We start from the raw sequence: 24,928 nt of genomic DNA on the forward strand, positions 1-24,928 counted from the left end.
TCTTAGGCACTTTATTAGAAAACACATTTAAAAATTTTCATTTTAATTTGTTTAGTCAAATCTATGAAAAGGACCAAATGTAGCACAGGCATAAAACAGTTTTTCTGCTCTATCAAGATTAGCTATTAGCCAAAAGAGTTGGCGTTTTTCAGAATACATGAGGAAACCGGACAAGTGCCAGGACTTCAGTTGATCCATCTACTATTCACTAAGGCTTAATCAAAAAAGCCATTCTTAAGGAAGAGAAATGAGGAGAAAAGACTGAGGTGTGCTAAATTACACTAGAAGTAAACAACAGCTCTTATAGAGTAATGGATCCAAATGTGAAATTCTGGGTTCAAAGGACTTCAGAAAAGTAAAGGAACCATCTTTAATACACAGTGGAGACTCTGTCATGTTTTGGGTCTGCATTTCAGCCAGTGGTGTTAGGGATCTGATGATATGATGAATGCAAAAAACCCACATCCCAAACACACTGCCAATGCAGTAAAAGCATAGCTGGATTGAAAAACACACACAGTGGAACACAATCAGTCATGGACTGGCCTCCCCAGAGTTCAGACCTCAATAGCAGTGTGAGATCATCTTGACAGAGAACAGAACAAAAGGTCGCCAGCATCCACAGAAGAGCTTTGAATGTCCTTCAAGAAGCCTGGAGAACTAATCCTGAAGACTACTTAAAGAAAGCTTGACTAAGAGAGTTGAGTATGTGTAGAAGAATAACTAATAATAATTCCATGTGTGTTTGCACATTTCACCAAACAAAGTTTAAAGAAATGAGGAGTGGGTCAAGACTTTTGCACAGTCCTGTATTTCTGCGTATGGTACTGTTGATCCTTAAGGCATGTTGATACTTTTCATATTTTGAATGCAGGGCTTACTTATTGTGATATTGATGTTTCTCCTTAAGTAAAGAATCAATATCCTTCCTCCACTGCTTTACTCTGACTATTAATACATTTTCTTTTTTTTCCTCCTTCACTGTCTGTATCTTAGTAGCTGTTAGCTAACAATGGTGTGCTCTGCCTCCACATCAAGCCAGCCATATCTATTTTGACTAGATCTCTATTTGTAGCTCATCGACCTGTCAGGCAAGGATCCGTAGCTTTGCTCAAACACATGTAGACACACTCCAGATCTTTAAATGGGACCACAGCCAGAAAGCCGAAGCAGAGGTGACAACTTGCTGCTTAAAGAATTGTGATTTTGAAACAGAAAGTTTACAAATCTGTTATATTTGTAGTGTGTAATAAAACTGAAGCACACTGACAAGCAAATCAGACTTGATTTCAGGCAGCTCCACGTCCCAGGGGAGAGATGTTGCCACTTTTCACATAATTGGAAAAATAGTGCCGTCTGGAGCCTCCTGAAGTTGTGAAGCAAACACAAAAACTGACCTGAGCTTTCACATCTTACTTTCTCTCTTTCTTTTTTTACTTATTATTTCTTTACTCACCGTGAATGTTTATCTCCAGTCTCTTGTTGTTACACAGTTAAGTAGACGACACCTTGATTGCTGATTTTGCCAAGCTGAACATAATATTGCAAAGTCCATTACGCGCAGTTATCCAGGATTTGCACAATAAGTTCAGACTCAATCAGAATGCATAATCTAGACAGTATAATGCCCTGTTGTGACATTTGAATTATGTTTGTGGCCATTTCAACACTAAGTTTGCTATGTAGTAGTTTGTGGTTGAGGGTGAAGGGGGTTGCATATTAAGCCATGTGTATCTCCTAAGCCCAAAGACCTCTGGGAGATGTAGTTGGAACAGTAGCCCCAACGGCTACAGTTTGAGTTAATGATGTGTGAAGACCAGCTGTAGCTGTGTGACATGCACTCCCATGCGTGCCTGCAAATGCTAGGCTTTTCTTTCCTAATCACTGCGATGTGGCTCGACTCCCTGCATCGAGAACCAAAAGTCTGGTGGGCTTTGCGACCTCTGTGATGTAAGGCAAATGAAAAAAAAGAAAAAAGGAAACAGTCAGGGTTTCGCTGACATTGCTTGAACTGTCATCAGAGTGGACACAGCTGTTGATGATAGAAAAGGATTTAGACAGAGACCAGAAAACCCACTGATAGTGTGATAATAAAATCTTTTGCACAATCTTTTAATACGTGGTTTCTGAGGGAACACTTGGATCATCCTTTTTTTCCTTGGAAACACTGGAGTATGTCATCTCTCTGATGTTTCTCCTTTTTTTTTTAAGTAAACGTTGCCTGTTGTCTTCCAATTACTCAAATAGAATCTGTCATTTTCCTCTGAGGTGCCCAGGCAGCATCAGGGCCCAAACACGAAATCTCCCATTAAGCCTTAATTAACCAGCTTCTTCTTTTGGGTTCACCTGTTCCCAAAGTGCTCACACTGTTTTTAGATGGGATTACTGCTCATTTATCTCGCCTTTTCTTTCCCCTCTCACCGCTGTCATAGGTAACAGCTTCTCCTCATGTCTCCCAAACACGGTTAAGGCTATTATGTGGCAAGTGCATGGCCCCATTTGGAGAGTTGCAGTCTCATTATGCTTTGAATGGCTTCCCATTTCATCTGCAATACTTTTCACCACTGGATTTTCAAAATGTGAGAAAAGATAACTGCAATGCACGGTCAATCTAGTGGTATGCCGCGTTTTTCTCATAACAACATAACTACCACGACACTTGGATACCTGAGATTTGAAGCATGAATGACATTTGGAAGTGTGAAGCCGAGCCACGTGTGAAATTATAGACACTCACTGTGTTGTTACTGCCCAGACATTGTAGAGGTCTTATCACTGGGTACAGGAGAAGAGATAACCAGCAGCATTACCATATCTGTTTCACTTGAGTTGCCTACCACGGTGAATCATCAGCGGTCAGCGCACAAGAGAGGGTGTTGACATTTACATTGTCTGTTTCTGCTAAATCTTGGCACCGTGGTGTCCATCACAATACTCCACCTCGTGACCATCTGGTTATCCAGTTATTCATTTATGCAGCTCCTCAAGTGCACTTTGTGTGTTTTGGTTATTTATCAAGTAAAGCTTCAAATTCATGAGGCTGTGGTTTCCCTTTATCGTACATGTTTGAAGGAATATTAGAGGTTGTGCTTGAAAGTTTGAAACTTTATTCACCTGTTTGTTTACAGAGAATGATGGACAAACCTGCAATACCGGAGTACAAGGTGGCAGCGGTGCAGAAGTCACGCTTCATCCTGCTCCACTACAGTGTTTCGAAAGCGCTGTGGGACTGGCTCATTCTGCTGGCTACCTTCTACGTGGCTGTCACCGTGCCCTACAATGTCAGCTTCACGCCACACGATGATGCCATCACAGCTGCACGCTCCACTATTGTCAGTGACATTGCAGTGGAAATGCTTTTTATTATAGGTAAGTTTTTAAAGACGTAATTGGGAAAGATGATTAGATTAAAAACATATCAATTATGAAACTCTAGAGAGATTCCAGTGTAACAATTTGGTCAATATCTAATGACAGTATTGATATTTTTTTTGTCCTTTTTGGTGTTTTGTTATTATTTACTCTCCTTTTCTTCCAGGAAAACAAATAAATATTCTTTATTAAACATAACTAACATGTTTTAAAGGCTTTTAGGTATTCTTAACACTGTTTTTCAACATTTACCCAATGCAAAATTGATGTGACACAACAAATATTGGTCCATAACACTGGTTTGTCAAAATTAGACTTTATCAGTATTCCAAAGAAGTCCCCGTATCCCTGCTCAAGATAAAACATGATCACATTTCGGTGTTTTCGAAGCATTTTTCAACATGCTGACGTAAGGTTTTACTCCAACATCTATCCATTTGTGCCATCTATGGCACCATGGAAACCAAAACAATCCAAGCAGCCTTTTCTTAGAAATGTCCCCTCTTATTCAGGTTACCTGGGTTTAGGAGTCCCTTCAGGATGTACTTGGTCTCTTTGAGGGACTCTTCTTAGTTCAATAAAGCACCCAAGGGATAAATTAAGGTGGCTGGCTTGCAACACGCTCCTCTGAGCATGGGTTTGGAGTTTATGTCAGATTCCTGATGCCATCAACTTGGCACAAACGGGCATGAGATTGCTTGTTTCTGAAAGCTCATTTACTTAGAGTCTACCCATTTCTAGTTAAATGAATAATTAATGAATTCCATATTAAAGCTGAAAGGGGCATGAAAGGGGCTCAATTCGCTCCAGGAACACGGTGTAATGAAACATCTTTTTAATGCTGATGTATTTGTTTGTGTTTTTTTTTTAATTATTTAATTATTTATTGTGTTCCCATAAATGCTAAATATTCAATGAAAAATAAAATGTGCATCCAACGATGAGCTTTCATCTCAACTGAGGTGTTGCTAATTCAAATAGTTTGCATGTTACATGCTTGCCATGTGGTGACGTCAAGGTTATATGTTTCTTGCATACAGACCCTGAAATTGTAAAGTAACTATGAAGCATCCCAGATGTTTAATAATTTTCCCACCGTTTCGTTTAGACCTGCCTTAATTCTTTGTGGCATAGATTAAACAAGGAACTTTAGACATTCCTGAAAGATTTCGCTCAACATTGACACGATAGGATCACACAGTTACTGCAGATTTGTTCCACCAGGTAGGTTCTCTGTTGGATTGAGATCTTAGGACTGTGGAGGCCATTTGAGCACATGTTCAAGAAATCAGTTTGTGATGATTCCAGTTTTGAGACATGGTGTGTTATTGTATCAGAAGATGGGTACATTGTGGTCATACGGGGACCGACATGGTCAGCAGCAGTGTTCACGTAGGCTGTGGTGCTTGACTTTTTACCCCTTGAAAGGCTTCTAGTGGCAATCCTTGAAGCTCTTTATGAACTGAGTGTTTTCTGTCATATTTCAGGCCTGCTTATTTGTTTTATTTTATTTTTTTTATAATTACATATTTTCAGACATCATCATGAACTTTCGCACAACCTATGTGAGCCAGTCAGGCCAGGTGGTGTATGAGCCACGCTCTATTTGCATCCACTACGCCACCACCTGGTTCTTTGTGGATCTGGTGGCTGCCCTGCCCTTTGACCTGCTGTACGCATTCAATATCACAGTGGTGAGTACTACTGGACAATCATATGTCCAGCCTTCTTTTTTGTCCCCGCATCCATCTGTGGCTGTCAGCATTACCATTAAACTGATAACTTGCTGCCCTGTTGTTGCAGTTTGGCTGCCTATGTGACAAGTAAACCATATGTACTACATTTCACAAACAATACAAAGTGTTTGAGTGTTGATATTTTGATATTTAGCTTTCTACTCTCTTTCCTTTCTCTCCTTTTCTCTGTCACCTCTCCTCCCATATTTGCCTCAGACCTCCTTAGTCCACCTGCTTAAGACAGTACGCCTCCTGCGCCTCCTTCGTCTGCTCCAGAAGCTTGACCGCTACTCCCAGTACAGCGCCATGGTGCTAACCTTGCTGATGTCTGTGTTTGCCCTGCTGGCTCACTGGATGGCCTGCATCTGGTACATGATTGGGCGCAAAGAACTAGAGACCAATGATAATTGGGACATAGGTGAGTCTAGTTGTGGCCTTGCTGAAGTCCGATCTGTTGAATTTTTGGTGTTTCATCTAGCAAGGGCGAAACATTAAGACATTTCAACATTTTCTCAGAACATAAGCGAAGCCTGTTCTGATTTGATTCAGTTTTAATAGGTGTGTAAGTCGGCTGTTTCCTGCAAAAACTGAGTAGGCATTTGTTTTGTCCCTACTATGCTATAAATAGTAATTGCTTACTTATTGGGTGTCTAGCTCTGCTCTGTGGTGAGACAGTACTCTGCTGCTCTAATAAGAACAGCCTGAAACCAGATCAAAAGCTTTTACAAAAAAGTGGCTGGTAGCAAGCAGCACGCTGATGTGTAAATGAATGATGCATGCTTTTGTATGTACATTTTGGCTGAAGGGAGGTGAAGTCACAGCTGCTAATTAAGGCTTAGCACTATTTATCCCTGGAGGAGTAGGTCTAATTATAGCCAACATACCTGGCTCCTGACGCTGTTGATCATCTCTTTCTAATACACAGAAAGACACCCACATGCAGGCACAAACATACATTTCTGTATTTCTCTCACATTGCACTCCGATCTTGCCACTACCATCCACATAAAAATAACAAGAGGTTAAACTTCTGGACGTTGCTCTGTCAACGCTACTCTCTAACCTTCTCTTTCAAGGGTGGCTCCATGAGCTGGGCAAACGTCTGGAGACGCCCTACGTTAACAGCACAGTGGGCGGCCCAACAGTGCACAGCTCCTACATCGCTGCCCTCTATTTTACCCTCAGCAGCCTGACCAGTGTGGGCTTTGGCAACGTCTGTGCCAACACCGATGCTGAGAAGATCTTCTCCATCTGCATCATGCTCATCGGCGGTACGTCTGACACCGGGGTACATTCTCCCTCTGGCATCCTGGCATAACGCTGCTTCTGTTTGGCATGCAAGTACAACAAATTCAGCAGGAATCGAGTTGAATGGCTTGGCTGGCCTTTAAGACACAGCTTGCCGTCGTCTTCATAACCCAGAAACAGCTGAAATGGCAATTATTGGTGCAGCATATCAGAAGATACATAATAAGTGTTTGTTTTACTGCTTTTCTGATCGGTGATGAAAGCAGAATTGTAACTTGTGGCTTCTTTGTGGATCAAAAGTAGATCATGACTGGGCAATGAGCCATATAATATACACTTTATGAGAAAAAAACAAAGTATTAAACCACATGTTTCTATCCTTGAATTCAGTTTTTTCAGTCTCATTGCCACATGTGTATAAACTCAAGCATGTAGTAATGCAGTCTGCCTTTACAAATGTGTGAAAGAATGGGGATCATGGAATATTAGATGTGTAAAAGTCACCAATGCTCTGCAAACCTCTTCGTCTGGCATTAACATCAACACAAAACTGTGCAGTGGGAGCTTCATTGCATGGGTATCCATGACCAAGAAACTCATGTAGGTATAATCTGTAGGTAACCCTGTGCTTTTATCCACTTAATGTATTTCAATATGTTAAAAAACAAACATTTTATAAAGGATCAATAGACTTAAATCTTTTATTTCTTTCGTTTTTATTTAATATTGTTAACCTTTTTTGTAATCAGGAGGTAAAACTTAAGAATTTAAGAATATCTTTGGGCCCACACTTCAAAATAGGATTTGAAATTGTAATATGTTACATCTTTACACATCCCACCTTTATATTTACACCTTTGTTTCTGTCCTTATTACAGCACTGATGCATGCGCTGGTCTTTGGTAATGTTACCGCCATCATCCAGCGTATGTACTCGCGCCGCTCTCTCTACCACACACGTATGAAGGACCTGAAGGACTTTATTCGTGTCCACCGTCTGTCCCAGCAGCTTAAACAGCGCATGCTGGAGTACTTCCAGACCACATGGTCTGTCAACAATGGTATAGATGCCAACGAGGTAGGAGTCCCTTTCTTGTTGCTGTCATGTAATATCTTTGTACATGCTGTTATCTGCCTTCAAGGAACTTCACAGCACTGTTTTCGATGGCAATTGAACAATGAACTCTGCTCTAAAATTCATTGCCAGCCCTTTGAAGCTGTAATTGTTTGTGCACAGCACATGGTTCCCTATACTCCATCAATTGATATCCTATTGAAATTCAAAAGAGGGTGACTGGTGGCAACACAGTCCATTCACTAATTACTTATCAGTGTCACACCTCGTTACATCTGTCACAAATCCCCAGCTCCTGCATGACTTCCCTGATGAGCTGCGGGCCGATATCGCCATGCATCTGAATAAGGACATCCTCCAGCTGCCGGTCTTTAAGGGGGCCAGCCGCGGCTGCCTGCGCTCACTCTCTCTTCATATAAAAACCTCATTCTGTGTCCCGGGAGAGTATCTCATCCGTCAGGGTGATGCGCTGCATGCCAACTACTTCGTCTGCTCTGGCTCTCTAGAGGTGCTGAAGGATGGCATGGTGCTGGCTATATTAGGTCTGTATTGTTGTCAGATTGCATTTTTTGCATCATGTTTTTTCTATTTATTTGATATTTTTTGTACTTTAAAGTGTAACAGGGAATTTATCATCTTTTGGATTTTAGGGAAAGGAGATTTGATTGGCTCCGACCTGCCTGGAACAGACCAGGTAATCAAAACCAATGCTGATGTGAAGGCGCTTACCTACTGCGATCTCCAGTACATCAGTGTGCGTGGCCTGAAGGAGGTGCTGGAACTATACCCCGAGTATGGCAGCGTGTTTACCTCCGACATCCACAACAACCTCACCTATAACCTTCGTGAAGGCAGCCAGGACGAGGTACCAAATACACACAACATACTGGTGTTGATTCGGTGCCTTCAAACCTGAAAAACCAGCATGCCTAAATTGGGATGTCATTCTATGCCATGAAGAATTAAGACATTAATGAAGATAAAAGCAGCTACAAGTTGGAACTAGCAAGTAGCAAATGCTGCCATTGCCAATCCACATGGGTCCATATCTTCAGCTACTATTCTGTAATCGTTTTAACAATCCAAACTTAAGCATTGAACGATTTTAACCTTGGAGAAAAAAGTAATTGGCTTCATTGGATATTTAATTGAACTCTACAAACAAAACTGATTTAGTTTTTCATGTGTGACTGACAAAACTGACAAAGATCTCCAAGGACATCCGCAACCTCCCCCTCTCAAACATTATGTTTTTTGCTTCAAGCATTTCTCTTTTTCGAATCTGACTTTTCTCGTTGGCCTTAATCATTTCTTTTTCTCTTTTTTCTTAGGTTTATTTGTTTAGTTTGGGACGCGATAGGCATCTGTGCTGGTTGTGTTAATTAGCAGATGTCTTTTTGTCAGTCAGGCTCAGGGAAAACAACTTTAATTGTATTAATCAGCACTTCAAAGCAGACTGATTGTGTTTGGTAGACTTGTTCCATGAGGCAACATCAAAGAGCAAAATCCCACCTTTAAGTAACCATTGCATATATTGGTATATATATATATATATATATATATATATATATAGCAGAAGTACCTGTGACCTAAGAATGAATGTTTAGTTATGCAGAAACTGTGTATGTGTTTAAACATAAGTTATGTTTTCTAAATTAGATAGGCTTCTCTGAAGCATGGCTGATCGTGAGTACTAGCACTTCTCTCATGCCATCTGTTCAGGGTTTTTGCTCAAACACAAAGCCAGGGGACAGCCACCCCCCTGCAAGGATGAAGGAATTATTTTGCTACCTGATTTCCAGACCACACACACACACACACACACACACTCACAGTTGTACTGGTCTCATCGGCATCCTCACAGTGGGTCTTTTTAAGATGGGAATTCCTCTAGGAAGGGAAGTCCTTTAACTCCTGAGACTAACTTGAGTATTATATACTGACAGCACAGTAATCAGTCAGTCGCAGTGAAACAGTGCCAAAGAAACAGATTGTAGGAATACTTATTACAATATAAGGTATCCACAAGGGACTACTTTATCTTCTGTAAATGGAGAAAAAGCAGAATGCCAGATGGAAAAAGACTTTTCTTTTTCTGTCAATTCTATAATTTAATTTCAGCTTTTGTTGCTTTGCTGTCAGTGAAATTATTTTTAGCAGTTTGGGGAGAAAATGTAACATTTTTTTACTCAGCAAACCAAGCTGAGTGTCTCAGCTGGAGAAACTAAAAACATCAACTGCAAGTCAGATACACTGAAATTGTAAGCATCAGCCAATTATGTAAAAAACACTCTATACTGGTATTATTATAAGTTTGCTATTACATAAATCACTCCAAAGCACTTGCTGTGAACCCGCAGCTCTCACTGGCTTTATGGAGGATTACACTGCGTAGTTACTTTAGTTACTTAAAGCTCATCAGTTATTTGTCCAGCCTGGATCTTCCTTCACTTCATAGCAAATGCTGTGCACTCTACCAACTCAACACCCAATGGCAGACTTACTTTCAAAACATTAACAGTAAAAGTAATGATGTGTCAGAGTTGTCAGGTTTAAGGTCAGGTTGAATGGTTTGTTGTAATTGGGGTCTAGGACCCAGGAGTGTTGCTTATTTCTTAAGGGAGGTGAGCTTTGAAAGATCAGGGATGATTGCGCTGTCCTGGGCAGAGTGGGAAGGTCACTCCACCACCGGGGATCCAGCAGAGTGTCAAAATTTGTTGGGCTATAATGACCGTGTCGCCACAGGGAGGGTTAAGTAGTCTGTAGTCATGGCGTGTGAAGAACAAGCCGGTCGGTCTGAGTTATGGGGATGTGGCTCCCTTTGGAGCCTCAAATTGACAAAAACAGTTTAACAAAGTTGACAAAGATACCCGCTGCTAAGCAGTGATGACAGTATACAAAAATGATATTAGTTATATATAGCTACCACAGCTTTATTTGCCACCCGAACTTTGAGTTTTTAGCATGACGATTCTAACCTGGAGAGTGCAGCTCGCAGAGACAACTACTATCTCAGATGACCCGCCCACAGACCACATTAATGTCTCTGGAAGTGCATCTTCCACTGTGAGAGCTCATAGACAGCTCTATTTGGGATAACTCTGTTTCAACTTGTTGGACCCAGTAGATCCAGTTTGAGATTTTCTAGACTCTAGAAGTAAAAAGAAAAGCTCTCTACTATGCAAAACCCTCTCTACTTACTTGATAATCAGATACGGTGTGTAATTTTATAAGTCAGTCAGGCATAATTTGCTGCTTCCGTCCCTTTTTGTGCAAGATAGCATACTTGTGACTGAAATTCCCAGAATCCCCTGTCCCTGCAAACCTACTTTGCTATGTGGGACACTTGTTGCATTAGTGCTCCTTTAATTGACTTGACATTTAATGTAAGTTGAAACCAATGTTTCTCACTGGCTGGTTAATCATCCCATTTTGCTCCAGGGTTAGTTTCCTTATGAGGAGTGTTTGCCCCTGTTTTCAACAGATTCATGCACGTTTTCCCTTCGCCTCCCACATAGCACCACTTTTTTTTTTTAACCTCAGCATTGTGCTTTAACAAAAGATTAAATTTAATTCACGTCCTCGCTGGTTTCCCTCGTCAAAGTGCATCGCTGGCATGATGTTGCTAGAATGGCAGGCTGTGGCTTGTGCTGTCACATTAGCCATGTTGTCAGAAGCACATTTTTGACACACAAGGGAAGGACTCACGCTACCACAGCTTTATTTGCCACCCAGCTGGTGATTGCTAAGTTGCTAAAACTTTCTAGCCATAGACACACACACATACACACATACATACACACACACACACCAGGGAAAGACAAACTTCCCCTGGAATTCCGGCGCAATCGAGCGTAGAAAGAAGATTGAGCATGTAATTCAGCTCATGTGGCTGCATCGCTGGCCAAGTTCATTTAATTAGTGGCACCAGTGGATGAAAGAGAGACTAACAAATTTGAATTTAGACACTTTTGCTACAGAAAAGGAACCAGTGAAATGTATTCATTTTTTGGGATTTCACTGCAACAGTTAATCTAAAATGTTCAGGGTTTGATACACAGGAGGCTGAATGAATAAATTAAGGTATTATGCCTTACTTTCTTTCTTGTGTCTTTCTTTTTTGTCAACGCAGGGCCTCCGAAGATTTTCAAAGTCACCGAGGCTTCCACACGTGAGTTCAGTGCAAATTCAGTATCCTTCTAGTCAGGTTTCACATTTTCAGATTTCCTTAACATACTGCTGGTATTGAATTTTAATCTACAGCTGGCAGTGCCTTGGAACAGCTGTTGTCATTACGTGTGCTGTGTATTTTTGAGATTTCATCCACCATTTTTTTCTGGAACTTACTGCAATGCTAGTGAGTACTTTGGGGGGACTTGTGTAAGGACTTCCCCTACATGAAAGCAGCTCAGTCTCTCAAGCTGGCACACTAACTGGGTCAATAGCTCCTTTAATGGGAACTCTTATGAGCTACTTTGCTTACTGTATACTGAACTTATCAGTCTGCTTTATTGCTGTATCATTAAAACACTATTTACAGTGCTCACTTTGTCTGTTTTAAACGGCTGTGTAATACAGTTCTGTTGGCAGAAGCACAGCACATTTCTAACATTAGTAAATTAATGATGGACATACTGTCAGCTGTAAATACATAATTGTCCTCATCGGCAGCTTTAAACCATATTAGATGTTTTAAACTTGACAGATAGTTTGAACAGAACAGTTTTTAAGATATGTTTTAGTTCTTTTTTGTTTTTTCATTAAAAAAGATAAAACAAAAAAGTCTTCTTTGGTGTTTGTTATGCATAAATATATAAAGAGATAAATATAAGAGCTGAATCTTAAGTCTGGATCTGAATTTATTCTTGCTTTAATTTAAGATGAATTTTCCAAGATATGCACATTTTATCTATATTACATACAGTAGAAGCTTTTTTTCCTCTCACTGAGAAAAAAATAAATTCTTATGGGTCTGAAAAAAGTTTTTTTTTTTTCCCCATTCTCAAGTTAAAATTTTTAATTATTATCTCAAAATCTGGTAATGTGAAATTTCAAGATTTTTGTCAATTTTTAGTTATTTTCTAACACCATCTGTAGCCCAGACCCTGACCCTTACCCTAAACCTACCCCTAAGGTCAAATTATTGACTTGACTTAAAAATAAACTGAGATTTTGACTCACAAGTAGAGATGGACCGATCCGATATTACGTATCGGTATCGGTCCGATACTGACCTAAATTACTGGATCGGATATCGGAGAAAAATAAAAAATGTAATCCGATCCATTAAATATCACGAAAGCACCTCACAAAACTTGCAACACGCTGTAACTCACCTCAGAACGTTAGCATGTCGGAGCAGTATGCATCACGTGATAGAGCGGCTGTGGCATGCGGGACCTGTCGGTGGTCTGGATAGCATGTGGAGCTTCGCTAGCAACCGGCATTTCATCTCCGACAAAGTTATCCCCGAGAGAAGTAAAGCAAGTGTGTAAGTCCATCTCTGAATGTTTGTAAAGCATTCCCACGTTAAGCTTAACAAGCGACTGCCTCTCGCTCTCCGGCTGCTACTTCAATCGTGAAACTGCTTAAATCAGCTGATCGGCTTTTCTGTCGCGAGTCTGTCTCTCGTTTGTTTTTGGCCCACTTTGCGCCAGAAAGAGCAAACCAGCGGCTGAACAACAGCAGCACGTTTAAGCTTGATAAGCTGTTGTTAGAATTTGAATCTGTGCAGTCTGCAATTTTGTTGAAGAAAGATGTTGAATCTATTTAATATTTCTTGAAAAATAATTGATTTCTGTGCATTTTTTTTCACACTGCATCAAATTAAGGTTGATTACGTTGATTAAGCATCATGAGGTGGAGTGTGAGGGGTGGTTCCCTATTTTTTATTTATTTAATTTTGTTGTTGCTGGGAGTTGGAACCCTATTAGTTAGGTTGCTTAATATTTACGCTAAGTACTCTTTAAAATACCAGAATAGGGAGGATGGTGTAGGTCTAAGTTTATTAGATTGATCAGTATTGCTGAACTATGAAATATTTTTTTTGTATACAGGTATAACAGAATAGCTTTAGTGTAGTTGTTGTTTTAAACTTGAGTATGAACTTGCAGACTTGCAAAATGCAGCAAGATATTTTAAAAAACAGTTTTGTTGATTAAAAAACACTATATCGGATTCATATCGGTATCGGCAGATATCCAAATTTATGATATCGGTATCGGTATCGGACATAAAAAAGTGGTATCGTGCCATCTCTACTCACAAGTAGCAGATTTTTTTTCCAGTTGCAAAAATAAGCTCCTATAATCTTTCAATAGTTAAGAAGCTGTGGCGTGGGTGTGGTCCTTGGCCAGCTGCAGAGGAGGCGTGACGCAGTGAGCTCCCGGGGCGGCGCAGGGGCGGGGTGAACAGGTGTGCTGGGATCTGACAGTGATTGTGTCTCTTTATGTGTTGGCAGTGACAGACGGAGAAGGAACGTGACAGCAGAGAAAGAGAGCGCGGAGTATATGTGTCCACTACAACCCGAGCTTAATAAAAAGTTCTGCACTGTCAAAAGTCGCTCCGGCTGGTATTTCTTGGGTCCACCGTTACAGAAGCCTTCGAAAAAGTTCATGGATCCAGATCCAGATGTGACTCAAAGAGTTAACCATTTAACTAAATCAAGACAAAGTCCCATTTCAGTTAAAATTATAATGCAAGTCCAAATACACCATCCAAAAGCAAATAGGTCTTCTTACTGATCTTGCTAACAAGCAGAGCTAACTATCATCACTTTACTGTTTTTATCTTACTATTTTGAGAGTGTACAGTTTAGTTGCTAACTCTCCATACTGTACTTTCTTTTTGTGCAGCAATCCAGGCTTCCTTCTATTGTGGAAACCAAGACTGATGACCCTGACGACTCCTTCCACCTGTCGCCAGCCACGCGCTCCCGCCGCAACCTCCTGCTGCCCAACTTCACCAGCCCCGTTCGCCGCACCTCCCTGGGGAACCTCCTGGGGGATGAGTTACGGCAGTTCAACGCCCTGCGACGCTGCCGTTCGCCGAACCTTAGCCGTGGCTTCCTAGGACAGAGCTCCCCTCAGCCACCTTCGAAAAAAGAGCACACGACTCCTGTCTCAGCCCCGAGCACGGCATCAACTGCAGCTGAGGGAGAGTCAGGAGCTGAGCAAAAGCCTACAAAGCTGCTCATTCCAACTGTCACTTGTTTTGGGCCACCGGATCTTAGTCCCAGGTAGTCATATTTAATTTCAGGCCTCAGCCAGAACATAAGTAAAAACGCAAAGGCTAAATTAATGTCATACAATTCCATGCGGTTTAATAATAATATGTACTCAGGAACTATAATACTAACTAAAGTACTTTACGGCTGTTCTATGTGTGTTTTGATGATACATAAGGAGCATAATTTTTTCTTTCTACTTCAAAACAATTTCACACGTATTTCTTGAATGTTTATATAGTCACCTTGATTTTAATACAGTCATAGTATCTCCAAGAGCATCTGAATGAGGCTTTGCAGTAATGGACTGAGCAGAAAGCTGCAGATGGAGTGTATTTGCATTGCATATTTCAACAGATGTTACTGCATTTCATAACCATCATACCTTATACTCCCGATCCCGCTATCTGTATTCATAATGCATCCCTAAGTCACCCAGTAAGTTCTAGGTATGGGTAAGTGCTGGTTCACAGAGCTCAGGTGTCTGCCCCTCCAGACTTGTGCTGCTGTCTTCATGTTCAAACCCACATGGGCGTCTGCCAGCAGCAGCTCTCATGGCACATCGCTCGGTCGTCTCTTGGCTCCAGTGATAATTGAAAAAGCTCTACTGTTACATTAACTCCGGTCTCCCTCCTCTTCACCCCTCTCGCCAGGGTTGTAGATGGCATCGAAGACAACGGGAGTACGTTCCATTTCAACGTTGAGCACAGCAGGCCTAATGCCAGCTCAGAGAGCAGCAGCACCCAAGGTAAGTCAAACCACCCACGAGCTGCTAGGGTCACCTGGGTGCCAGATGGCTGGAGGTAAACTCAGGAGTTCAAATAGTGGATACCACAAGGCAGGTCTGCCTGCTTTAGGGGGAATATGAGAGCGCAGCAGAATGAAATGACAGCCAGGTGTCCACAGAGTCAGAGAACATGTTAAAGGACAACTGAGGTCAAAGCAGGGCTCTGGCCATCTGACCTCAATCTCCACGCATGGTTGCTTTCCTCCTAGGATTACTATCAGTTTCAGTTCAGTAGAGATTCAGCTAATTTGCTTATTAAGGGGAGTGCTTTGGTAGCATAGTCTTGCAACTTGCATCTCTTTAGCTCCTCTCTGGCGATCTCCAGTTTCTGTTTTGATTGCAGACAGTTATTCCTGTCTGCCTATCATCATCTGCTTGCTTGTGGACACTATGATACTAGACCAAGGTTACATAGAAAGCCAAAGCACTTTCTACAAAGACTGCAAAACCAGTCTTTGTAAAGTTAAACACTATGTAACACAGTGCAATGTGCAGCTGTGTTAGATTGCATAATATAAAGAAATTTTCAAATATGTGTTGCATTATGCACTCCAGCAGAAAAGCAAATTAAACTCTCTATACAGCTCACAAAACTGCTGTTACAACTAACACATCCCACCCACCTCAGACAGATAAATTAATGCATGTACAGTTTGTGAATTTTCTGTATTTGTGTAAAACTATAGCCTAAAATATCATCCTTTTTTCTTGCAAGTCATAAAAGAAGAAAAGAAGGACTAAATTAAATGAAAAATAAATCACGTGGTCTCTTTTTTTTAGGAAGAATAAGGAAACGTTAGATACCTGTTGACGGGAAAATGTGAACCTCTAAGAATAGTTGGAAATTTGCATGTGAAATTAGAGTGAGGTTCTTTCAGTCAGTAGAATGACAATCATGACTCGGCTCCCCTTTAGTATTTTTTAAAAAGAGATTTAGAGCTCTGTCCTCCCCGGTGTTTCAGTCTCAACATGGGAACAACGAGGAGCCACTGGTCAGTCGAGTCGAGATCTTTGTCCGGTGTACAGATAGAGGATGCTCACAAAGAAACCATGGGTAACATCTAAGTAGCTGAAGTCCCTTCTAATAATGATGTTCATGTTTATGAGCCCACCATCAAGAGAACAGTGAACAACAACGGTGTGCATGCAGGACTGTAAGGAAAGAGAACTGTCTGTGTGCACCACAAAGCTGTTTAAAACTATGTTTTGTGGATGAAAGAAAAGCTTAAATTTCCTCCAGGTAGATTCCTCATCAAAAGTTACCAAAAGCATTGAATGGCAATGACTCCTGGGAGTCAGAGGGTCACACCAGACACTCAAAGCGAAGGATCACTTATTTTTGTCCATCATAAAAAAATATGTTTCTATTTTGGGGATTTAAGTGAAATTTGGATGACGTTTCATTTATAGAGAAATTTAAACATACATAGTTACACATGCATGTATAACTTCTATCGGCACATACTGGGGTCATGCAACATAATTTTTCTTTATATTAAAATTGATCAATCCTCCTGGGAGCTAAAACTCCTCCTATTTTTCTTCCCCTCGTTTCCCAAGACACCACACAAAATAATCCTGCTCTGCTCCTGGAGACGGAGGAGGTCAGGCAGAGCATCAGTCAACTCAACCTTCAGGTGAGCTACAGCCCCTTAGCCCAAATTAAAATTGATAGCACAGAGGATAATGTAGCCCTGAGTGTGAATTCTCACAGATCCAGAGCAGTTTGCTCAGTGCTCTCCTTCTTATTATCATACATTCTGTCTTTGGTAGTGACTGAATATGAAACACAGGAATAATTAAGAAACAAAAATCCATCTTATTCTATGTTGTATGTAAAAAGCAAAAATATAGAATCACAAGCTTCACTTTTTTTGTCACACAGATAAATTTGTAGCATCTCATCTACTATCGGCCTGCTTGGTGTATGTAAAGGGAAAATATAAAGTGAGATGAAGCAGACTTGATGCCGGCCTATACCTCAGTCTCCCCCTGCTCTCTTAATCTGAATGTAAATAGAGAGAAAGCAGGTGCAGCAGGAGTATCCAGATGGGTGCTGTCTGAAGTCAATATTAATTAATCAGCAGGGCACTTCTGCAATGCAGAGGATGGCTGGTAGTGCTGACTCTGCAATTTAAAAAATAGTTGACAACCTCTCTCTACTTGTGGCCCTTTTGGCCCCCATCTGCATTTTGTATATCCTTAGCTTTCTGTCTGCTTTATTCTCTGCTAGGGTCACTTACCTGCTCTTCTTCCTTGATTTCACAAGTGCTTTAGAAGACATCTCTTCAAGAGGGGATTTCAACTTTTTTACAGTCCTCGGAAGGTCATCAGAAAGTTATAGCTGGACATCAGCCCGAGAGTAAACTTTAAAGAGAGAAGCTGATTAATTCATTAATTAAGCAGCGATAGAACCTTATCATTTGTTACCTTAATGTTTCCCTTGAAAATTTACCTACATTGAATATGTTGGAAGTCTTTAAATGTCACATGTAAACTGTAAGTGCTCTCTCCACAGATGGGCACGTTAAACCAGGAAGTCTCTGAGCTCACCAAGAGCCTTCACCACATGATGCACATCCTCCAGGCTCACGTATCTTTTCATCACTACAATGCCTCTTTCCCCTCCCATCCGTGTGGTGTCCAAATGGCGTCCAACTCTCCCAGAGCCTCCAACAGCGGCATGCCTTTTAGTCATAGTTCAGCTTTCCACCTCCATAATGTTCCCGGGAGCCACTATTCCCACCAAAGTGCCCCAGCCGCTGGCCACTGGAGCTGCAGTGGAACTACTGAAACCCCAACAGAGAGCCACCAGCGGCCTCAGTCCTGTAGTCTGCCTGCTAACCACTGTCCAACACTCTCTCCAAAATCTTCTCCTAAATCTGTCCCGTGTCATAGCTCTGAGAGCATGACTGCACATCTGTGGACCAGCCCATCACTTCTTAGCATCAGCCCAGGCTTCCATGGAGGAAGTCCAGGCCTTCCACCTCATGCTGGACATGAAGACAACAGACCCCTCGGTGCTAGCTCAATTACCATCAGTCAGTCCCAGCCCACTTTGTGCCTGCAGCCTCCCAGTGATAATGATGAATACTCTTGCCTTTTGTCCAGTGTCCCTACAGGAATGTCCACACACAGCCTGCTGGACACATCACCCAGTCATTATGCCAACCTTAATCCTTTAAAAGCCTCAAATGAGGCCATGTGTGTCCTGATGTCCACCCCGCCATCTCACCCTCTGATCCAGGATACCTCAATCTTCCAAATTAAGGATTCAAACTCCTCTCTCCACCCTGTCTCTTCCTCTCCACCCACATTACCATGCCAGCCTTTTGGGAGTTCTGTGGATTCAGGATCATTACAATCTGATGTTATTGAGCCCCATCTCCCACTAGGTGACCCATCTGCGGTGGAGCACACCAGTCTGGAATGCCTACTGGGAAACACAGGCTCTTTGGAAAGCAGGGACAGTGGAAGTGCATCTTCACGACGGTCCAGCATCGGCGTTCAGACTCAGAGCACAGAGCAGTCGTGGTGCCTGGACCTCACGGATTAATATTTCCACATCTCAGCAGCAGACTGGAACAAAGCAGAACCCAACACGAAATTTCTAACATGCAACTTCTTCATGCAACAGTGTTTTCTGAGACTCTGGCAGAGACTGTCGATGTGTGCTCTGTTTCCCCACCTTTTACTTCCCATGCTCCCTTATTACTCAAACTCCACGCAATTTACACTATTTCTATGCAAAAGCATGTATTTTGTGCTTCATTTTGGCTTTACTGAAGTGTGTCTAAAAAAGAAAAAAGCTCACGACAGTGGGTTCCAGTATATATATTGTATATTTTTTCCAACATCTTCAGAACAACTTGCAGTTGATAATACCTGTTACCTCCTTGCATGGTAAAGTAATTTATTCTTTTTCCTACGGAAAAGGTTTCCAAATTAATGTGTAAGCATTCTACATGACAACCAGTTGATTGTGTACACAGGCGCTGTATTTATGTGCAGACAGGTGAGGATGATTTGCTGTTTTAAGAATACAGAGGAACAAAAATGAAACATGCCTCACTTTGCATGTAGAAAGTAGAGTATGTGCATCACACGGCATAGATTGTTTATTGTTTTTAATTGAATGTCTTTCTCAGTTCAGCCTTCTGGGTTGTTTTGTGAATATTTGGACAATAAGTATCTAATATTTAAACTCCACCAACCAGTACACAGTACTTACTTATGATTTCAGTTATAATTATGTTAGTATCTCCTTTTAAAGCAGTCTTAAAACATCAAAATTTCCTATTTTTCCTCACTAAAGCGTTAAATAGAGCAAAACAATGCAAAAGAAAATCTTCCTCAAGCATTTATAATAAACACACCATAGCTGCTCATAATTTAAACATAAATAAAAAGATTTAGCTTCAAAGAAAAAAAATAAAGTGGGTCCCATTAAATATTTAAACTGGTCTTAATTTATGAAATAAAAATGCCTCCGAGGGACAAAAAGATGAACTTATGACACTTATAGAATTTTCAGAGTATTCAGGAACTTTTGAATGATTTCTCTCTGGCTGACAAAATAAATATGCAGAAAATGTGCAACTGTGTCCTTTGCTGTTGTGTCACACTTACCACTGTTTATGCAAATGATATTTCAGAGACAGAAAACATGTCAGAATAACCAGCATACTGTGTGCTATATATGACTGCTTAGTTGCAATAAGCCATCAGCAGTCAGGAGACCGGCATAAGCTTTGGAAAATTGCTTTGGAATTATTTAAGGAGAAAATGCAGTTACCGGTTATTTGTGTCAAAGCTTGAGAAAAAAGAAAAAGACAGAAACTGGATTATTTTTCACTGAGGCAAAGCTCTGAATTTTCTTGGATTTGGATTACGATGCTTTGCTGTTATTTGACAGGTTATTTGTGGTTTTCAAATCTCATGGTATTGCTTACATATATCAGTATAAAGACTTTTATATGCCAAGAAAAGTCGTGTTTTTGCGTTTTTTCCTAAAACGTTTTCTGTTTAGTTATTAGGTGATTAGTACTGATGCCTGAAAAAGACCAAAACTCACAATTATTAGACATCACTGTATTTGTTTAGTTTACTTTATTATTACTCTGGAAATTTGATGATTGTCTTGTCTGATTATTTCTTAATAATTAAGTTAAATTTGCAACCCCGAGTTTAACAAAATGAGAAACGAGAGGGCTGCAGCAGTTCAGCTTTGAAATAAATGGCTTCATTTTTGATATCTTTGAAGAAAGGATTAAAGAGGAAAAAAGATGTTTTTTAGAAACATGAATGTGTCCACAAGTTGAATAAAATTTCAGACGACCACAGAAGAACACAAAGTCAGCACCATGCTTTCTTAAAAGAAGAGGATTTGTCCTCGTCCTTACTCGCCACTCAATCTGATTATATAAGTCAATGTACAATAATTGTGTTTTTTTTAAAAGAAGCTGTTGATGAAACTTCCCAGACAAGAAAATAAGCAAACAAATGATCTTCTTTGCTGATTGGAACAGAGTAATTCTTCATATCTACATTTTTATGTAAATTTGGTTCATTATTAACTCATTATTTACACTTTCTAACAGAAGCAAAGGTTGTTTAACTGGAAAATCTGTTGGAAAACATCGGAATATGACGCTATTCCTTCAACAGCATATTGTGCATTCCCTGTAAGTTGTGTCAGTGTGTGTTTTCCAAGACCCACCATGTGGGTGTTTCAGGTGTTCAAGGTAATATTACACTGAGCATGCAAAAGCAATGCAAATATTACACAACAGGTCAGAAGAATTGGTTGATTGCGCTTTATACGTGTCCTCACATCATGTTGTTACTTTGTGCTGCATATGTTGCTTATACAAACAGAACAACTGGTGTGCAAATATATTTGCACATTCTCTTGATGAGTCAAGTGGTGTCACGGTGTGTTTTTGCAGCATCACAGTCTGATCTTGATATTTCACTCTGTGTTTGTGCAAAAACCCACATGAAGTTTTGAGTTAATGATACACTAGATTCGCATCAATTGCACAAGACCAAATAAAAAAGGAGGATGGAAACCAAGCTGACACACATTTGAGGAATCACTCTCCAGAAGAATCATTCATCAGGTGGGATGTGTTTGTCCTTCAATATGTGGATTATGGTGGAGCTTAAAGAGTTTGATCTTCTCACATTTATTCCCTTTTTTCATGCAGAGATTGGTGCAGTGAGGCGAGGCATCCTGAAGACATGAAGACTGTGATTGTTGCTGTTTTGGTTTTGCTGGTCATCAGCCAGAGTGAGTTAAGCTGCAGCCTGTTTATATATGCATCATTTTCCATATCTGTCAATGAGGCACATTTGGGAGACTCTGCTACTGTTCTATTTACTGTATTTAAATTATTGGCTGTGAAAATGCTTTGCTACAGTGATTAAACCTGATTTATTTTTTTTCCCAGGTGAAGCTCTGAAGTGTTACTGTGGAGGTCTGCGACACTGCCCAAACTCTGTGGAGACCTGCCATGGCTTTAACAATGTCTGCACCAGTGCCATCATTTATGCAGGATCTAGTAAGTCAAAACCCTCATTTGGTTTAGTGTGCAGAAAAAAAAAGAACAAAATTAAATCAGTTACAACAGATGATTTCATACCACCTTGTTTTCCTTGTTTCCACAGCTCCCAGATATTTCAAAGGTTGCATGAAGTCAAATGACTGCAGGATAATGAATCAGCCCGGTGTATCATCTGCCACTTGCTGCTCAGCTGATCTGTGCAACAGATACTAATGCCTGTAAACATGTTTACTGTCATGTAGTGTGCATTCTGGTGTTCTCATAATAAAGAGCAGTTTATTTTATCTTTGGCTTTTATATCAGTTCTTATTTGTATTATTTTCTATTCTCTAGAGAATTAATTGGGGTTTTTTCTTAAATGACAACATCACTTCATTACATTAATGTTTTTGAACTATTAGTTATTTATTGAACACTAACTAGGTTTGTTATGGCCAATTTAGAAAGGTGCTCATCATGAAATATGGTTTGTCAGTGGTTTGTTAAAGTAATAATTTCTGATTTTACATACAAAAAGCTGTTATAGGAAACTAACCAAAAAACTGAAACACTGAGGACATTAAAATGTGACTTAAAATTGTCAGTCAGTCAAAAGGCTTTAGCCAGAAACGGAAGCTATATTTAGATTATTATTAATATCCTTTTGTTATTCATTTATTGGGAAAATGCATCAAAGCGTTGTTACATGGGTGTTAGAAAATTAAATAATCCGCAGCCCTCTGAAAGGCTGGAACGACTAAACAAAGAAAATGATCAAAACAGACACAAACACAAAGAGACTGTTTACAGATGTTTGTATATATGTTTTTAAATAAATACATACAAAAAAAAACACTGATATAAAAGATCTGATATTTACAGTGCAACATAATGAGTTGGTATGATGTACTGACCCCAATACTATACCTCATGCACAGTATGTTATATTCCTGAATTAGTCTTATGTGTAAGAGGTATGGTAAAAGTAAGGACACAGGTTATATGTTTGTATTTAATTAGCCAACACTAGAGGATTTCATTTGGTTTCATTACTTGACAGAAATTACATTATGAGTTAAGTGGGATAGAAATTGCAAAGAACAGACAAGACCAGATGTAAGCTTGTACTTAATGCTGACTATGAATCATAAAAAGGCAGTATACCTAACAGACAACTTACCAAAAAATCCATTTCACACAAACATAGAATTTGTTCCCATTTCTTTAGTAGAATCTATGAAAAATGTCAAAGTTAATGCAAACTAACTAGAATTTTCCCATCAACAAAGCAAATCCCAAAGAGCTATTAGCTGAAAACGTGACATATCTCAGCACGGTGTCCAGTGTGTCCTTAAAATAGAGGGAAATTGGACAAATAGAGAAGACCGAACAAGTTCCAGGCCTAAAAAATATCTACAGCAGGTGAACAGTATCTGAAGGACATTAAGAAGTAAGAAAAAATCCAGCAGACCTGACACATACATCAGGCCCTTCAGTTGATCCATCTACTGTTTGCTGAGACCTTGTCAGAAATGGTCCCAGTGGATGGTTGGCTGTCAAAAAGCCTTTCTTAACCAAGGCAAACAGGAAGAACAGGTTGAGGTGTGCCACGTTACATAAGAACTGGACTGAAAATCAACAAATCCAGATGAATCCAAATTACAAATTTTTTTGTTCAAATCATCATCACTATGCCCAGAGGAGGTCAAGGGAGATGTGTTGTAGTGAGAGTGTCTACAGCAATCTTTAAACCTTTGAAACTCAGTCGAGACTCTGTCATGGTTTGTGGCTGCAATTCAGCCAGTGGTGTTGGGAAGTGTAACACTGTCAGTCATTGATTGAGCTCCCCAGAGTCTGCACCTCAATATTTTTGAAGCAGTTTTGGATCATTTTAACAGAGAAAAGAACAAAAGGCAACCAACATCCAAAGAAAAGCTTTGAATGTCCTTCAAGAAGCCTGGAGAGCTAGACTATTTAAAGAAATTACAAGAACGCTTGCCTAAAAGAGTTCAGAATGTGTTAAAGAATAAAGGTGATCATACCAAATATTGATTTTCAAGCTCGTTAGAATTGTACAAACTCTGTTTTTCCCTTAAATGCTGCATTTTAATTTATCTTTTCAGATGTTTCAATAAATCGCTGCACCAAATTCCAATTTTCCAAGAAAACATAAAGTAATGAGGGGTGACGTGACACTGCTTCTATTTTTCATTTTATATTATGCCAACACTCAGTAAATAAACGCTCTGTTTTTTTAGTGACACCAGCCTTTGAGAAGTGGTTCCATGGTGTAATGGTTAGCACTCTGGACTTTGAATCCAGTGATCTGAGTTCGAATCTCAGTGGAACCTGATGTCAAATTAAACTCTTTATAAATGGATACTGGATTTCCATATATGTCTGCATTTATTTCACATTTTCCTGACAAAACATAAACAAAGAGAAGTGACTTGAGACTTTTGCACAGCTCTATATGTATGCTAAGACCTTTTGGGTTTATGCTGATTGTCTTGTTACAAAGACTCCATGGGCTTATTTGGCAGTTTTCAACTTTGATGTTCGTGTTTTAAAAGGTTATGTTTTTTTTTAAATCTCTTCTCAGTTCTACATTAACACTTTATGATTATTTTTAAAACCCTTTTTTGTTATTTTTCAGGGTTTTTTTTATTAGTATTCAAAAGATTGGTTTTTCAGACATTTTTCATCTGTTTGTTTATGTTGTAAAACAGCTTCTCTTCTTGATTTCTTACTGGAACTCTTCAGGGACACACTGATCTGAAAATGTCCCTTATGATTGCACTCTGGTATTTCCAAGATCAATAACAAATCTTCAAACTAAACAATTCTCTGTATTTGACGAGGTTTTATCATGTTCTTTATACCCTGTTACAATTTGCTCACCTATTTATTTATTTATTTGCAGTGTTGGTCCAAATTGGC

General features: G+C 40.0%; 1 protein-coding gene and 1 non-coding gene across 3 annotated transcripts in view; both read left to right on the forward strand.

The window, feature by feature from the left end:
• The window catches only part of kcnh4b (potassium voltage-gated channel, subfamily H (eag-related), member 4b), a 50,842-nt gene extending 30,800 nt beyond the window's left edge, over window positions 1-20,042 (forward strand). Inside the window, exons 5-16 of one of the 2 annotated variants that reach the window (XM_026178660.2) lie at window positions 3,129-3,369; window positions 4,909-5,066; window positions 5,325-5,526; window positions 6,185-6,379; window positions 7,235-7,434; window positions 7,724-7,973; window positions 8,082-8,296; window positions 11,564-11,602; window positions 14,286-14,668; window positions 15,310-15,404; window positions 17,004-17,080; window positions 17,962-20,042. In XM_026178660.2, coding sequence (XP_026034445.1) covers window positions 3,129-3,369; window positions 4,909-5,066; window positions 5,325-5,526; window positions 6,185-6,379; window positions 7,235-7,434; window positions 7,724-7,973; window positions 8,082-8,296; window positions 11,564-11,602; window positions 14,286-14,668; window positions 15,310-15,404; window positions 17,004-17,080; window positions 17,962-18,999 — 3,093 coding nt within the window. In that variant the 3' untranslated portion in view covers window positions 19,000-20,042. The remainder of the gene's footprint in view (window positions 1-3,128; window positions 3,370-4,908; window positions 5,067-5,324; window positions 5,527-6,184; window positions 6,380-7,234; window positions 7,435-7,723; window positions 7,974-8,081; window positions 8,297-11,563; window positions 11,603-14,285; window positions 14,669-15,309; window positions 15,405-17,003; window positions 17,081-17,961) is intronic. The other variant, XM_080305101.1, reaches the window with a different exon arrangement.
• Window positions 20,043-24,267: 4,225 nt separating this feature from the next.
• trnaq-uug (transfer RNA glutamine (anticodon UUG)) lies at window positions 24,268-24,339 on the forward strand. Its single transcript has one exon. It is a non-coding gene; the product is annotated as a tRNA-Gln (tRNA).
• Window positions 24,340-24,928: the final 589 nt, after the last annotated feature.

The sequence above is a fragment of the Astatotilapia calliptera genome, chromosome 8, assembly GCF_964374335.1.
Source record: "Astatotilapia calliptera chromosome 8, fAstCal68.1, whole genome shotgun sequence".
Lineage (NCBI taxonomy): Eukaryota > Metazoa > Chordata > Actinopteri > Cichliformes > Cichlidae > Astatotilapia > Astatotilapia calliptera.